Consider the following 17,400-nt stretch of genomic DNA (forward strand, 5'->3'; position numbering starts at 1 on the left):
TCCCAAGCGCTTAATACTGTGCTCTGCACACCGTAAGGGCTCAAAAAGTACCACTGCTTGACTAGGTGATTTGCCCAAGGTCACTGGCAAGTGGCAGAGGCAGCATTTAGAACCCAGGTCCTCTGACTCCCAGTCCCGGGGTCTTTCCGTTAGGCTGTGCTGCTTTCACAAACGGGCATGTGGGTTGGGTTTTCTTCACCTCGTAGACTGTCCCAACAGCGCGTGTGTGTGTGTGTGTGTGTGTGGTGGGGGGACAGGGAGGGTGTGACGCTGCGTATAACCAGCTGCCCCTTTGGCCATCAGGGTTTCTGCCTGGAGATGTCCATGAGGGACACGCCCTGCTCCAGCTCAAGGGCAGGAGCTCACCCTCACCTGGGCAGAACATGGTGTGGTGTCCAAAGAAACGACTGTGCACAGGGGCGTGGGGCCATTTAAGGCTGGCGGAACCCTGACGACTGTTTCTTAACACGGAGTTCATCTAGGACGTCACTCCTGCGTTATCAGAGCACTGAGTGTACTCAGGCACTGGGGGTGGCGGGGTGGGGGGGGGGAACCGGAGGGAGAGGCAAATGGTCTGCCGAAAAAAGCAATCCACCACAATCTGGGCTCTGTGGTTGTTCGGGATTTTGCCAATTTGTCCTGGGTGACCAGGGTGAGTCCTGCTCTTTCCCCATACCAAGCTTACATAGACCTGGATGGACTCACATCTCCACACCATTTACGTACACACCTGTAATTTATATCAATGTCTGTCTCCCTCTCTAGATTGTAAATTCTTCGTGGGCAGGGAACGTGTCTGTTATACTGTACTCCCCCAAGCGCCTTACCTTCTAGCCTACTCATTAGGACAAGCTTTTCATAGGTTAAATGTCACGCCCTCCAACCAATTCACAGCTTCTCACTGTATCTCAGACTCTATTTGGGAAAGACTCCGCAGGCTCCGAGCAGCTGAGTCGGTCTTTGGTCCCAGCCATCGGCTTGCTGGCTCCTCCAAACTTTCCCCGACACCCTCCCCCGCCGCCCCTCTTTCAGGTATCCTTTCATCCCTCCCCTCCCAGTGCTGGGTAGCACTGCAGGCCTGGAACGACACTGAAAAGACCACGTACGGTCTTTTGCAAGATGCAACATTCGCTCCAAGATGAAATCATTTAAGGCACTTCCTCAGCAGTAAAATTAGAAAGGTGGAGATCAAACCTAACGGCCAGAGCTGACTTCTCTTAAACCGCCCGAGTTAACATTCATTTAGAAGCCGTTATAGCACCGCCTTAGCCTGCCCTCTCAAAACCAGACCTCACGTCAGGCTGCCGCATACTGATTCCAGCGGACCCAGAGATAGATCCATTAGCTGACCGCTTCAGCTGTCGGAATCCAGGCAGTTGGAATTTCTAACTCGGTCACAGATTCTGGACGAGACCCTCTGAGAAACCCCCACCCGGCCAGCTCCACCACTGTGCACGAGAGACCGGCCTACGCTCTTAGTGAAAAACAGAAATTTGAGCCGACGGGCTCAGTAGGCCGTCGCCAGACGCCGGGTGCGGCTTCGGCCTGAGGGGTGACCCCACGTTTCCCTGAGCTTTGGCCAATACGAACCTGCTGCAGGATGCTATCCAACAGCTCCTTGTCCGGCTGCACGAGTCCATCCTTCTGCAGCCTCAGAATCAGTTCGGGTTTTTTGTAAGGCTTTAGTGCCAGTAAGTGCATCACCCGGTCTTTTATGGGCCGCTGAGAAACATTGTTCATGCTCTTCTTTATGGCGTTGGCCAGATTGACGGGTGTGGGGTGCTTCCTGGAAGGAGCAGGGTCAACCGCTCCTGGGGCCGGTTTCCGGAACTGAACCTTTTTGCCTGAAATGAGATGAATTTCGGTGAACGACAGGGAAGCCTCTTCCCAGTCCGACGGTTTTCCAGAGCCCGCGCATAGACAGGTGGGCTTCCAGTCGCCCCTTTGCAACTATCGGATGCTAGAACCCCCACAGAGCTGGCGGGAAGAGAACACAATACCCCATTATAACCGGGGTAGGCTGGACTTGCAACTGGACAGTTTGCACAGTCTCTGTCTCTGGGGCCGGGGGCTCTAAATGTCCAGAACTGCACCCTCTCTCCCAGTCTTCAGGCAACCCAGCTATACAACATTCCTTCTGGATTAACCATTTTTCTCCTGTGAAAAGGGAGGAGGAAACCAAAGTGTCAGAGCAAATTCAGATGACTGCAGCAATACACCGGGGTGAAAGCGGAGCTCGCTGACTGCTGATCTCAGCCAAACTGCTTTTTCTAGCAGATGTTGCTGCTCTCTGAACAATGGAAACCTTGCGGGTCTGATTTCTCCCGTCAGTGCAAATTTAGGGCATTTGAGGAGGGGACGGGGGCGGGGGGCGGGGGAGGGAATGTAACACATTGGTCTACTGAACCACAGTCACAATTTGCAGGTCATAGCCATTTGAATCTTTAATTAATATCCGTTTCCTCCTCAGTCACGCACATTTGACCCCGTCAAAAGGAATGGCGCTGGAACAACCTATTAAATAACAAATGTTGCAAAACAGAGTTGGAAGGGCTGGTCAAAGTCCATAGGTTAACGTACACAGCCACTTTTCCCATTTAATTCCTGGAGATTTTACGCTTTAACATGTGATTTAAGTTAACGCATGAAAACAAACCCCAAACTGCTCTGGAATAAGTCTCCCGGGTCTCGCCTCCAGAAAGACCGCGTGGTATGTTTCCCATCTGACCAAAGGGAATTTTCTGGAGCAAAGCTCCAGATTTTCTATTAGCAAAGCTAGGACTTGCTTCCCAAAGGACAGACACCACATGTTTGAGCACAGTGTACTGAGAGGATGATAGGCAAGCTTCCACAACACAAGGACTCCTAGGGCCGTGTAGCGCTTTGGTTCTGGCGAGAGAAATGGTGAACTCCTTTTCACAGGTCTGTAACCCTTCAAATGGGAAAACTCGCAAAATCCAGAAGTCTTTCCTACAACCCAAGGACTCCCACGGTTCATTTCACGGCTTTTGGGGCTGGTACGGCAAAGACCGTTTGAGGATTTTTGTCACCTGAAAGCTCCCCAAGTGTGTACACGCTTTTGTTTCTTACTGAAACCACAATGGGGCTCCACTAGGGAGTGGCAGGCTGCACTATCACCCTATGGTGGTGAACGGAGGGGAAGGTGGAGGAAGAGCCGGCTTTCCGCCATTTGCCTCTTCCCGTAATCCTCGTCCCGGAAGGAGAATGAAGTTTAAGCTTGGAAACAAACCACAGAAAGCCCCGGTCCCTCCCCATCCCCATTCCCTTCCCCGGTTTTGCTCTTGGGGATGGGCAACCTCTCCTCACGCTTCTTCGGGTCATTTATTTCTAAAGCTTCAAACCCTTAGACCTGCATGCGTCCTCCCTGGCTGCTGAATCTTAAAAACCATGACTAGGCTGGATGGACCGCTGGTATGATACGCTAATGATGGCATGCGTTCTAAACGGCCAAAGGGCTAGCAAAGCCCTATCTGCTTTCAAAATATTTTCTTTGGTGCATTTTCCATTTTCACTAGGTAAATACCTGTTGAGAGAGACCTTTGTCAGCATCCCATGTAAAGGTTCCAGGGAAACTCTCGTCAGTGTTTATACGTTGGGTGGGAACTTACGGAGGCAAGATCTGAAGCAATTCATGATTCTTTTTTTCAGGGGAGGAAGGCCCAGTCCTTTTGGGCAGCTCCGGGAGGTAGGGGAGGAGGTAATAATAATGATAATAATAATAATGTTGGTATTTAAGCGCTTACAAAGTGCCGAGCACTGTTCTAAGCGCTGGGGTAGATAGAGGGTAATCAGGTTGTCCCCTTGAGGCTCACAGTCTTAATCCCCATTTTACAGATGAGGGAACTGAGGCACCGAGAAGTGAAGTGACTTGCCCAAAGTCACACAGCTGACAGGTGGCGGAGCCGGGATTAGAACCCACGACCTCTGACTCCAAAGCCAGGGCTCTTTCCACTGAGCTGGGTGGGATGACCATTTTTCAGGCCCCTGGTCAAGCAGAGCATGGGCCTGAGTTCTCATACTGGCTCTGCTGTGTGACCATTGGCAAGTCACTTCACTTCTCTGTGCCTCAGTTCCCTCATCTGTAAAATGGGGATTAAGACTGTGAGCCCCACGTGGGACAGGGACTGCGTCCAATCTGATTAGCTTGTATCTACCCCAGTGCTCAGTACAGTGTCCAGAACAATAGTAAGCGCATAAAATACCACGGGGGGAAAAAAATAAAGGTCTCATATTGGGAATCCTCCCTTGGCCCCGGAGGATTGCTGCGGCTGCTAATTCGATGCTGCCTCAGCCCCCTCCCTTGCCATTTTGGGTTGGGGTTCTTGCCGGGAGGAGTGGCCGCCTCAGGGCAGGGATGGCCAGGTAGCAACCTGAGGGACCAAATGATCCTGACACAGCCAGACCCAGGGCATACAGCCGCTTCCCAAGTAGAAACGCCAGCCCAGGCCAGAGCAGTTCACCAGGGCAACGCGGGGCCTCTCCGGATCTAGATCATGTTCCCACCGGTTCCGGGCACTCCTCCGGCCTGGGGCTCGGGGAGGCCCCGCCCCGCGCCCTCGGCCACCCTTGCAGGTAGTTTTTTGCCCACATCCCCCGGCTCAGGGCTGTGCTGCTCTTCAGCAGCAGCCCAACCGGGGCTCTGTGGTCTGTGGGGGCAGCGGCAGGAAGCCGTGAACCAAACTCCCACCACTCTGGAGCGTATGCGATGTCATGACGTCACACCGCAAGCTCCAGCTGGCTCTAGTTACCTCGAATTTTTTTCCCCTTGACAGCCATGGGGAGAAGGCAAATCTATTCTCTGCCACAGCTTGGAGGGGGAAATACAATACCTTCCATCTTAATTTGTGTGTTTGCATGTGTGCGTGCAAACATTTGTGTGGTTTGTGTGTGTGTGTGGGGGGGGTAATTTAAAGCTATCAAAACCCCGCTGTCTCATCTCTCATCCACCTCCTAACTTAAAAGGACAAACAACCTGATCCTTCCCAATAGATTCAAATGGCTTAAAAAACCATTCAGCTAGCTCTCCCCTTTCATCCCTTATGTTGCCTCTCTGACTGTACCTCGAGTTTATTCAAGAGAAAAAGATTCTTAGCGTATTTACCTTTCTATTTTAGTAAAGCTCTGCCAAATTCCTACTTTCAGACCCCTAGTCACCATCCTCAGAGTTTATCAATTTACTGCAATTGTTTCCAAACATGAAATGCTAAACAGCAAATGAGCTTCTACCGAACAGGAAATCAATGCATTTCCTTCCTGATTATTATCTGGCTTCTCAGCTTCCACTGTTTGGCTCACGAAACAATGAGTTAGGGTCAGTTTCACATTTTGCAACTCACCCTGCTGTTCATCAGAGCCACTGGGAGGAAAGGACACAGAGATCATGTGACAGGGCAGAAGAAAAACCAGCTGGCTCATAAAAATAAAAGATATTTGACCTTTGTAGCCAACTTTTTTTTTTCCTTGACAGCTGAAAAGTCCCACTAGCTCTGGGCCTGGGAAAAGGGCTCACTGTTCTGGACCCCCGCCCTCTCCATTTTGGCCCCTCCCTGACACCTGACAGGTCAAAAGTAGCCACCGTGGACTCTTCAGAGTCAGTGGTAACAAACCTCGGCAACGAGCCAACAAGATCAATATCTCGAATGGCAAGGTTAGCGGCCAAACGCCACAAAGCCCCAACGGGATTTTCAGCGGTGTTGGCCATTCAGATTTAGGGGGCCGGTGTCCACTCCCCACGCCAACTTGCTTCTTACCTACAAATCGGCCTCCGGGTTTAATAACGATGGCACTTCGGCTTCGAGTTTCCTCCTCGGCTTGGGCCATGCTTTGCCGAGCTTTCTGATAAGAATCATCTGTGGCACACACAGTGATTTTGTCTTGTATGCTTCCCATAAAATCCAAATGATTGTTCCCGGTACTGCAAAGCAAAGAGATTACATGAAGAAGCGTTCCCGGGGCGTTCGCCGATGATTTCAGAAAAACCACCCTGAGAGCCCTGGAGCAGATGGTCATTTGGGGGGAAACTCACACTTGTCTCAGAGCTGCTCGTTTGAAACATAATTTCTGTGAAATAAATTCAGTAAGAAGAAGAATTGTGGTATTGGTTAGGAGTGTCCTAGGAGCCAATCCCTGCGCTAAGCGCTGGGAAGGATTCAGGATAATTGGATCGGACACAGTCCCAGTCCCACATGTAATAATGATTGCGGAATTTGTTAAGCACTTACTACGTGCCAGGCACTGTATTAAGCGCTGGGGTAGATACAAGCAAATCAGGTTGGACACGGTCCCTGTCCCACATAATAATAATAATAATTATTATGGAATTTAAGCGCTTACTATGTTCAGAGCACTGTTCTAAGCGCTGGGGCAGATACAGGGTAATCAGATTGTCCCACGTAGTCACAGCAGACAAGTGGCAGAGCCAGGATTAGAACCCACGACCTCTGACTTCCAAGCCTGTGCTCTTGCCACTGAGCCACGCTGCTTGGGGCTCACAGTCTTAATCCCCAGTTTGCAGATGAGGTAACTGAGGCCCAGTGAAGTGACTTGCCCAAGGCCACACGTGTGACTCACAGTCTAAAGGGAAGGGAGACTGGCACTGTAACCCCAATTTACAGATGAGAAAACTGAGACACATAGCAGTAAATGACTGGGCCATGGTCACACCACAGGCCTGTGGCAGAACCGGGGTTAGAACCCAGGTCTTCTGACACCCGGTCCTTTGCTCTTTCCTCTAGGCCAGGCTGCTTCTCAGCACAAAATCCACACTTGGCTTGCACCAGGAACTGAGAAACCAAACTCCCAGTTCCCTGACCCTGCAGTGCAGGTTTTCCTAATCACATATACTTTTATCACAAGTGGATTAGACCATCTACAATATAAAATATTTAATGAGGTCAATGGGGATAGAGGCAAAATGAGTTAGTCAATGACATTGCTCACCTGCATTCATACTGCTTTACACAGTCAAAGCTCCCTTGGGGATTGTCTCGTCCAATGTTTGAAAGATAAAATGTGAAAGACCGTGCTTCTGTCGGGCAATCACGCTGGGGAATTGAGATATTCTGTTGGAGAGGAGAGAGAAAAATGCCAGTCACTCAGAAAGTTTGCAGTACTAAAGACTACCGGCAAAATGGCCTCTCAGGGTTGCACCTGGAGAGTTTCCAGCACTCTGCCAGTCTCGACTACGGGAAGGAGAGTCAAGCAGAAGCCTACCCATTCCATTCCTAGCTTGGGCAGTGGCTAGCGAGTGGCAGGCAATCGGCTACAAGTCCAAACTCACCTGTGCTGGGCAGCAGCGGCACGGGACAGAGTCGAAGGCGGAGATTCGGGTTTACTGCGCGGAAGGAGGCGATGGTAAACCGCTTCCGTACTTTTACCAAGAAAATTCTATGGATACCCTACCACAACTACTGCAGATGGAGGTGGGGCGTTCTGGGAGAGATGCGTCCATGGTGTCGCTATGGGTCGTAGACGACGCGACGGCATAAGACACCAACAACAACAACCGGCAAAATAAGGTGGTCTGTGAGGTTTTCTTCAAAACAAGCATTCTACGAATTGGTTAATCTATTAGCTTCAATTCCATGATGGTGAAGTCTTCCATCGCGAATGATAAACTCTAGTCCTAAAACCTCAGGACCAAGAATCCATCAATGATGTTTACCGAGCGCTTCCTTTTTTTAAAAAATGGTATTTGTTAAGCACTTACTAGTTAATTAATGATGTGTATATATATCTATAATTCTATTTATCTATTTTGATGCTATTGATGCCTGTCTACTTGTTTTGTTTTGTTGTCTGTCTCCCCCTTCTACACTATTGAGACTACTGTTGGGAAGAGATTGTCTCTATCTGCTGCCAAACTGTACTTTCCAAGCGCTTAGTACAGTGCTCTGCACACAGTAAGCGCTCAATAAATACGACTGAATGAATGAATGAATAATCCCCATTCTACTGATGAAGAACTGAAGCACAGAGAAGTGAAGTGATATGCCCAAAGTCACACAGCAGACAAGTGTCAGAGCTGGGATTAGAACTCAGGGCCCCTGACTCTCAGGCCCAAGCTTTTCCCACTAGGCCACGTTTACTGTGTGCAGAGCCCTGTACTAAGCGCTTGGCAGAGTCTCATACAATAGAGTTGGTAGACACGTTTCTTGCCCTTAAGAAGCTTCCATTATAGGGAAGAACCTTCCTCTATTCTGTCATTGATTTTAGCGCCTAATTCTTCCGGTCCCCCAACCTGGCAAGATTGTAAACTCTTTAATGATAATAATAATAACAATAATAATAATTGTACTTGTTAGGCACTTACTATGTGCCAAGCACTGTTCTAAGCACTGGGGTAGATACAAGTTAATCAGGTTGGACCCAGTCCCTGTCCCACATGGTGCTCACCCACTCTTAACCCCATTTTACAGATGAGGTGCCTAAGGCCCAGAGAAGTGAAGTGTCTTGCCCAAGGTCACACACCAGGCATGGGGCAGGGCCAGGATTAGAACCCAAGTCCTTCTGACTCCCAGGCCTGTGCTCTATCCCCTAAGCCACAGTGCTTCTTCCATACTCCCCCAAGCGCTTAGTACAGGGCTCTGCCCTCAGTAGGTACTCAGGCAATAAGGGAATTGAGTCAAGTGCTAGAGCCAGTCCTGTGAGTCTGGGGTACGAATGAGGAGGCAAGCAGGGGTTGGGGTGGGGGCACAGCATGCTGCCAAGGGCACAAAAAGGTGTTTCACAAGCAAGGTAATGAATAATAATTATGATACTTGTTAAGTGCTTACTATGTGCCAAGTACCGTTCTGAGCCCTGGAGTAGATACACATTAAGCAGGTTGGACCCAGTCCCCGTCCCACATGGGGCTCACACTCTTTATCCCCATTTTACAGAGGAGGTAACTGAGGCCCAGAGAAGTGAAGGGATTTGCTCAAGGTCACACAGCAGACAGTGGCAGAGCCGGAATTAGAACCCAGGTCCTTCAGACTCCCAGGCCCGTGCTTTAACCACTAAGCCATGCTGCTTCTCATTATTATGGGATTCATTCATTCAATCGCATTTATTGAGCGCTTTCTGTCTGCAGAGCACCGTACTAAGTGCCTGGAAAGTACAATACAGCAATAAAGAGAGACAATCCCTGCCCACAATGGGCTCACAGTCTAGAGGGGGGGAGACAGACATCAGTACAGGTAAACAGGCATCAATAGAAATAGAATTACAGATATATACATACATACGTAAGTGCTGCGGGGCGGGGGGGGGTAGCAAAGGGAGTGAGTTGTGGTGATGCGGAAGGGAGGGGGAGCTGAGGAAAAGCGGGGCTTAGTCTGGGAAGGCCTCTTGGAGAAGGTGCGCCTTCGGCAGGGCTTTGAAGGGGGGAGGAGTGAGTGTTTGGTGGATTTGAGGAGGGAGGGCGTTCCAGGCCAGAGGTAGGACGTGGGCCAGGGATAGGCAGTGAGACAGGTGAGATGGAGGATTAGTGTCTGACTGTGCGCCAAGCACTGTTCTAAGCACTAGGGGTGACGGGAGATAATCAGGTTGGAGTCAGCCCGTCCCCTGGGGCTCGCGGTCCAAGTAGAGGGTCAAAGTGACTGCAGTTTAGTGCCATCGCTGAGCCGTAGCCCCGTGCACGCAAGCTGTTGGCTTGGCAACCGCTGCGGTGTTTGCCGCCCACACTAGCCAGCTATTTTCCCAGATTCCTGCTGGGCCTGTCCTATTCGCGGACGCTTTCCTCGCGGGCGGCACGGCCCCAGCGGTCCGAAGCAGCCTAGGATCCGGGGTCTCCTGACTCCCGGACCCAGGTTCTGTCCACTCTGACCAACATGGGAGAGTATGAACTGCTATTCGGAAGGGCAGGAATAATTCCAGGGGGAAGGAGAGGCGCTGTGAGAACGCACACCTCCGGTCCGTTTTAGGCCGACTTCTCAGCTGGCCTTTGAACCGTCAGCACTCGCGTGACTGAGCAAGAGGCCATCCTCTATTAATAATAATGGTGACATTTGTTAAGCGCTTACTAGGTGCAAAGCACTGTTCTAAGCGCTGGGGGGAGACAAGCGGATCAGGATGTCCCACGTGGGGTTCACAGTTTTAATCCCCATTTTACAGATGAGGTAACAGGCACAGAGAAGTTAAGTGGCTTGCCCAAAGTCACCCGGCTGGCAAGCGGCGGAGCCGGGATTAGAACCCATGACCTCTGACTCCCAAGCCCGGGCTCTTTCTACTGAGCCACGCTGCTTCTCTAAAGGCTTCTCTATTATGATCACAGGCCAGTGACCAGGTGCATTTTAGGATGATTTCATTAGCAAAGCTATCTAGACACGGAAAGACCCATAAGCTGCTGAAGAATGGCAGCTTAAATCAGGTACATTCGTTCCGAGGGCACTGGGAAGAAGGTTGAGAGAAAGACAGGAGTATCTTGAGAGGTTGTTTTTGTTTTTCGTTCTTTTTCTCTAATGGTACTTGTTAAGCGCTTACTATGTGCCAGGAACTATCCTAAGTGCTGGGGTAGATACAAGCTCATCAGTTTGGACACAGTTTTTATCCCACCTGGGGCTTACAGTCTAAATATTCATTCAATCGTATCTATTGAGTGCTTACCGTGTGCCGGACACTGTACTAAGCTCTTGGAAAGTACAATTCAGCAATAAAGAGAGACAATCCCTGCCCACACTGGGCTGGGCATTGAATCCTCATTTTACGGATGAGGAAACCAAGACACAGGGAAGTGACTTGCCCAGGGTCGCACAGCAGACAAGTGGCAAAGCTGGGATGAGAACCCAGGTCCTCTGACTCCCTGGCCCGGGCTCTTTCCAGTAGGTCACACTGCTTCTTGATCATTGACTCTGCCCATTCTAAGGACAATCAGTAGATACAAACACAAGAGATCAACAAATTAAGGGGAAATCAGCCCCCCATTCCCACAAGCCTTTCACCTACATAAAAGGCCTGAAGGAGCGAATGGAGATATTTTGCCCTCCCTGCCGTTCTGTCCAAAGCTAAGAGTTTAAAAAACAAAACCAACGATCCATTTTGAGAGCTCCGGTGGCCAAACGGACAGTACGAGAAGTATTATCCACAGGGATCTTGAATCAAAATGAGCAGCAGATGAGCTTGATCGTCATTTCAATGCACACTAGGCATTTGGGTTTTGTTTAACTTCTTGGCTTTGGTTTCATTTGAAACTAGCCAAGTTGTGTTCATTAGAATGACAAAAGCAGGAGAGATTATAAATTAATCGGGAAAGGGGAAGCATTGTGCTTTGTCAAATTTGAAGGGGAGGGGCGAGCAGGAGGTAGGTGGGGGGAGAAGGGAGAATGAGACACTGTTGGGGGGGTGAGCTTGAGAAGGACTAAGAGTGCGAGCTGGGCCACAGTAGGTGAAGAGAGTGGATACATTGGAGGGAGAGAGCTGATGGGCTGCCTTAAAAACACTGGTCAGGAACTTCTGCTTGGGTGACCATCACAGATTTTTAGAGGAGTGAGGAGAGGTGTACCAAAAGATCGTCTCCCACTCCCTTCCGCATCACCCTCACTCGCCCCCCTTGCTCTTCCCCCCTCTCCCCGCCCCACAGCACTTATGTATATATCTGTAATTTTATTTATATTAATGTCTGTTACCCCCTCTAGACTATGAGCTCGCTGTGGGCGGGGACTGTCTCTCTCTATTGCTGCACTGTACTTCCCCAAGCGCTTAGTACAGTGCTCTGCACATAGTAAGCGCTCAATAAATACGATTGAATGAATGAATGATTTCTGACCAGCTAAGTGAAGTTTGGACAGGAGAGGGGAGAGACTAGAGGCAGGGAGGGAGGGAGGGAGGGAGGCTGCGTGGACTAATGGAAAGAGCGCGGGCCTGGGAATCAGAGAATCTGGGTTCTCATCCCAGTTCCGCCACTTGTCAGTTGTGTGACCCTGGGTCAGTTGATTACCTTCTCTGTGCCTCATTTTCCTCATTTGTAAAATGGGGATTCAGTCCTTCTCTCTCCTACTGAGACTGTGAGCTCCACGCAGGCACAGGGATTGTGTCCAACCTGATTATCTTGTAGCTACCCCAGCACTTAGTATAGTGCTTGGCACATAGTAAACACTGAACTAGTACCCTAGTGACAATACTATTATTATTATTATTATTATTCAAGGCTGGGCGAGTGGCCATCTGGATGGAGAGGAAGGTGCAGATTCTGGAAACGTGGAAGAAAAACTCACAAGATTTGGCAACAGTCTGAATATGGGGGTTGAAAGAGAAGGAGTGTGGGAAGCAGTACGGCCTAGTGGAAAGCGCACGGGCCTGGGAGTCAGAGGACCTGGGTTCTAATCCTGACTCTGCCAAATGCTTGCTGTGTGACCTTGGGCAAGTCACTTAACTTCTCTGTTCCTCAGTTCTCCTGTTCTCTCTCCTATTTAGACAGTGAGCCCCATGCAGGACAGGGACTGTGTCCAACCTGATTAACTTGTATCTACCCCAGCGCTTAGAATGGTGTTTGACACACGGGAAATGCTTAACAAATAGCATTTTTTAAAAAAACACATGGACAATGCCAAAATTGTGGGCCTCAGAGACAGGGAGGAGAGTGGTGTTGTCAACTGGCAATGGGAAAGTTAGGTGGAGCGGAAGACTTGGGAGGAAAGATGAGGTCAATTTTGGATACACTTAGCTTGAGGTGTCGGCAGGACGTACACAGAGACATGTCCCAAAGGCAGGAGAAAATGCAAGATTGCAGAGAACGAGAGAGGTCGGGGGCTAGTGAGGAAGTGTTCGGGTCAACCGCACAGAGGAGGTGGTTGAAGCCAGGGGGACAGACGAGCTCTCCAAAGAAGTGAGTGTACAGTGTACAGTGAGAAGAGAAGAGGACCCAGGAGAGAGAGACAGAGTTAGATGGGGGGCAGAGGAAGAGCCGGCGCAAGAGACCGAGAAGGAGCTGCCCGAGAGGTAGACCCGAAACTCGGCTGCCACAGTGGTAGAAGGGAATTAGGGTAGAGCCGAGTCCCTTCCAAGTGGAAGGTCATCGACGACCTTGGAGACAGCGGTCTCAGTGGAGTGAAGGGAGCACAAACCAGATTATAAGAGGGTTAAGAAGGGAGTTAGACGGGAGGAGGTGGAGGCAGCAGGCGTCACCAGCTCATCTGAGGAGTTTGGCCACGAACCGAATGGAGTGGGAGATGGGACGATAGCTGGAGGGTATAGTGGGATTCAGAGATGTGGGAGGGTTTGAACGCAGAGGGGAAGGATCAATCGTATTTATTGAGAGCTTACTGCGTGCAGAGCACTGCACTAGATGCCTGGCAGAGTAAAGGAGAACAGAGTTGGTAGACAAACTCCCTGCCCACAATGAGCTTAGTCCATTCATTCATTCAATAGTATTTATTGAGCGCTTACTATGTGCAGAGCACTGTACTAAGCGCTTGGAAGGTACAATTCGCCAACAGATAGAGACAATCCCTGCCCAGTGACGAGCTCACAGTCTTAGAGGGGGAGACAGACACTAATAGAAATAAATTACGGATATGTACACAAGCTCTGTGGGGCCGAGGGAGGGGTGAATAAAGGGTGCAAATCCAAGGGAGTGGGAGTAGAGAAAATGAGGGCTTAGTCAGGGAAGGCTTCTTGGAGGAGATGCGCCTTCAATAAGGCTTTGAAGGCGGGGAGAGTGATCGTCTGTCAGATAGGAAGAGGCAGGGCGTTCCGGGCCAGAGGCAGGACGTGGGTGAGAGGTCGGCGGCGAGATAGACGAGATCGAGGTTCAGCGAGTAGGTTGGCGTTAGAGGAGCGAAGGAACCAGAGTGAGAGTGACTGAAACTAGTAGTCAGGGAGGGAAGAAGAGTGGGCGCAGGTGTTCTGAGAAGTTGCGAAGGGGTGGGATTCTGAAAGCAGGTGGGAGATCTCTTGAGAGATGGCCAAGAAGGATGAGAGGGTGGATGGAGGAGTGGGACGGAGACTTTGGGGAATCATGCCTGATGGCTTCAAGTTTGTCAACAAAACAGTTGGCAAGTTCGTTTGGGGTGAAAGAGCGGGGAGTTGAGGACGCTGGCATGGTCTAGTGGATAGAATGCTGGCCTGGGAGTCAGAAGGACCTGGGTTCTAATCCTGCCTCTGCCACTTGTCTGCTGTGTGACCTTGGACAAGTCACTTAACGTCTCTGTACCTCAGTCACCTCATCTGTAAATACAGATTAAGACTGTGAGCCCCATGTGGAAGAAGGGACTGTTTCCAACCCGATCTGCTTGTATCCACCCCAGCGCTTAGTACAGTACCTGGCACATAGTACGCACTTAACAAATACCACAATTATTATTATTATTAGGAGGGAGTTGATGAAGCAGGAGAAGTAATGTTGCTGGGTATGGAAGAGAGGACAGAGTTACAACTGGTGAGGACTAATCTCAAGTGGCTGAAGTGGGAATCCTGGTACCTGGCGTCCTGCCAACAGCAACTGGCTGCCCGAGTGCCAGAATCAATCAATGATATTTATTGAGCGCTTACTGTGTGCCAGAGCACTGTAGTAAGTGCTTGGGAGAGTTGGTAGACACACTCCCTGCCCACAACGAGCTAGAGGGGGAGACAGAAATTAATATAAATTATGGCTATATACATAAGTGCTGTGGGGCTGAGGGAGGGACAAATAAAGGGTGTAAATCATGGTGGGGGGGTATGGAGTGGGAAGAAGGGGTAAGTGCCACTTCTGCTTAGGCCTAACAACAGAATCTAGACCACCACATTGCGGAGCACTGACAAGAAAGAGAATTAAAAATTGCGGAGTAGGGAGAGAAAAGCAACATGGATCCTAGAAGAGGAGAAAGCCCCCCATCTAGAGGGACGAGGGACTTGGAATCCCTCTACCTCACTGCTCGCTGGGAGTTAACGCACCAATAGAGTATAATAGGTAAGTCAGCTAAAAGTACCAGATAATAAAATACTTCAAATTTCTATACACTTATTTCTTCAAAGCGTTTTTCATAGCACTTGCTCTGATTCCCCCTCATCCCCCCCAACATCTCTGTGAGGCAGGGAGAGGCAGATATTATTATTCCCGTTTTACAAAAGTGGAAACCGAGGCCCAGAAAGATTAAGCAACATGCCTAAGGTCCCACAGCGGGCTATTGGCTGAGCTGGGACTTGAACTCAGGACCCCCTGGCTTCCAGATTCGTGGCCTTCCTGACGGCCCATGCTGCCTCCCCACCTGGAGACATCCTCCATTGGAATCCAAAGAAAATTGCAAACGAAAGAGCCTACGCTGAAACTCTCCCAAGCTTTTATTTTTCCTAACACAGTTATGGCTGGTTTCTCAAAAACGACTGATTTGACGATAAGCATGGAACAGGGTAAGCGGCAGCACATTTTTTCATTCTGCCGCCTCTCCCCCCCACCGCCCCCTCCCCATTCCCAATTAGAAAAGCCTATGGCAAATCACAATTTCTTAATGGGGCTTCCTGGTTCACAGCAGAGTGAGACCCCGCTACCACACTAAATATTTAATTGAGTGTTCAACACGTTCTACAGAGGACCCATTAGCTGCCATTGGCAACGGGGGCCTTCGTATTTGCTAAGAAATCTTCACACACCCCTCTTTGCCAGTAATCTGGGGAAAGAAGGTCACAGCTCAAATGAGCTGTTAGAGTCCAGTTTGGAGCCTGCTGATTTGACTCTGACACGGTGAGGTGCTCGTTTATTGCTTAGCACACTACTCTGAAAAAGTCACAAAGTGCGCCCCGGGGGTGGGGGGAATTTTCCAACCAGCTGTACAGTGATCTTCTAATCAAACTAACCTTGGCTTGAAAAGACAGAACAGGCATACTCTAGGTTCCAAACACCCCAGAATATGGGCAACTCCCTTTTGCTGGTGAACCCCAGAATAAGTAAGGTCTGTCTCTGAAATTACATTCCATCCCTGCTGGTAAAAGTCCACCACAGAGTAAGCGCTTAGCAAATACCACAATTTTACCAATTTTACCAAGTGTTCTGGGAGAACGGGGCCCTGCACACAATGAGTACTAAGAAATAGCAATGAATGATTGAGAATTATCATTACAGTATTCATCAAGCCCTGGGCCGGGGGGGGGTGGGGGTACGAGTTTTACAATTTTACAATTTTACTGTGGTATTTACTAAGCTCTTACTCTATGCCAGGCACTGTAGTAAGAGCTGGGGTGGATACAAGCAAATCGGGTTGGACACAGTCTCAGTCCCCACTTTACAGATGAGGGAACTGAGGCCCAGAGAAGTGAAGTGAATTGCCCAGGGTCACAAAGCAAACAAGTGGTAGAGCCAGAACTAGAACCCACAGCCTTCTGATTCCCAGGCCCGTGCTCTCTCCACTACACCGTGATTCCTACGCTGTTTCCTTCCTGTTCTCCCTTGTTTCCAGACCCCACCCACACCTCAAATTAAGCCCCTCCTTTCCCTATCTCTGCCCCTGCCCTCACTCCAGGATTTTTTTTCTTATTTTTGGAAACTAGTGACATGTGAAGTATCGCTGCCTTGCGGCACCTCTCCCTCCCCCTTCCTGCTTGTGTCCCCTCCTCCCTGGCCCAGCCATGGGAATGGGGTGGGGACAGAGCAGAGCAGGAATGTGGGGGGCTAAGAGACATTACTGTGGGCCTAGCTGCCAGGGCTGTTGCACTCCGCCCTTCCCCTTTGCATTCCTAAGCAGGAAAACCAGCAGGAACAGGAGAGGGAAAGTGGTGGTGGGGTGGGATCTGCAGCAGAATTTTTACTTACCTTTAGGGCTCGGCTGTTCTGTCAGGGCTCGCTTCTGGTACAGAACCTAGCTCACTGCATGCAAGTCTACGGGAAAGTGTACCCCATGATACAGGAACTCAATCTGGCTGCAATTTGGGGTACATCTACCTGTTAAAACGGATACTGCACATTCGACTCTCCGCCTGGCATTTTCTATGATCCCCCGCCAAATCATTTGGACCTCAAAGCCGTCTACGCTGAAGACCGGGCTGTGGCATTATATTGGGAATGTGTCTATTTGTTACACGGTACTCTCTCAAGTGCTCACTACAGTGCTCTGCACCCAGGAAGCACTCAATCAATACGACTGAATGAATGGATTTTACAAAGACGGGGAGAGCTGACTCCCAGCTCTCGGCAGGACAAAGCCATCCTGTTATCTAAGCAATGACTTCATTATCAATTTAAAATTTTCCAAGTCTAACCCTGGAACGTTGAGGAAATTAAAAAAAAAAAATACACATCTCCCCCTCCTCGCCAAATTTCTTCCCACAGAGGTTTAAGTCACTGGGTTGCCTGTCATTTAATGTTCAGATGCCATTTTCCAGCTTCGGCACACTGTAGAGGAAGGGACTCAGTCTGGAAAGGGGTGTGCCCACTTCACTTCTGGGAACATGGAAGCCAACTGGCAGGCTGACATCGCATGCTACTGCTGG

At 49.9% G+C, this 17,400-nt stretch overlaps 1 protein-coding gene and 1 non-coding gene across 3 annotated transcripts in view; one reads left to right on the top strand and one right to left on the bottom strand.

The window, feature by feature from the left end:
* The window catches only part of ELL (elongation factor for RNA polymerase II), a 135,748-nt gene that overhangs the window by 31,182 nt on the left and 87,166 nt on the right, over positions 1–17,400 (bottom strand). For both annotated transcript variants that reach the window (XM_029051248.2, XM_029051247.2), the window contains 3 exons: positions 6,961–7,082; positions 5,772–5,935; positions 1,591–1,844 (listed from right to left, as the gene is read on the bottom strand). In XM_029051248.2, the coding sequence (XP_028907081.1) occupies positions 1,591–1,844; positions 5,772–5,935; positions 6,961–7,082 (540 nt within the window). The remainder of the gene's footprint in view (positions 1–1,590; positions 1,845–5,771; positions 5,936–6,960; positions 7,083–17,400) is intronic.
* LOC114807267 lies at positions 7,153–7,290 on the top strand. The gene has a single exon (XR_003755318.1). It is a non-coding gene; the product is annotated as a small nucleolar RNA SNORA7 (small nucleolar RNA).

This window comes from Ornithorhynchus anatinus, chromosome X1 (genome assembly GCF_004115215.2).
Source record: "Ornithorhynchus anatinus isolate Pmale09 chromosome X1, mOrnAna1.pri.v4, whole genome shotgun sequence".
In the NCBI taxonomy this organism is placed as follows: Eukaryota; Metazoa; Chordata; class Mammalia; order Monotremata; family Ornithorhynchidae; genus Ornithorhynchus; species Ornithorhynchus anatinus.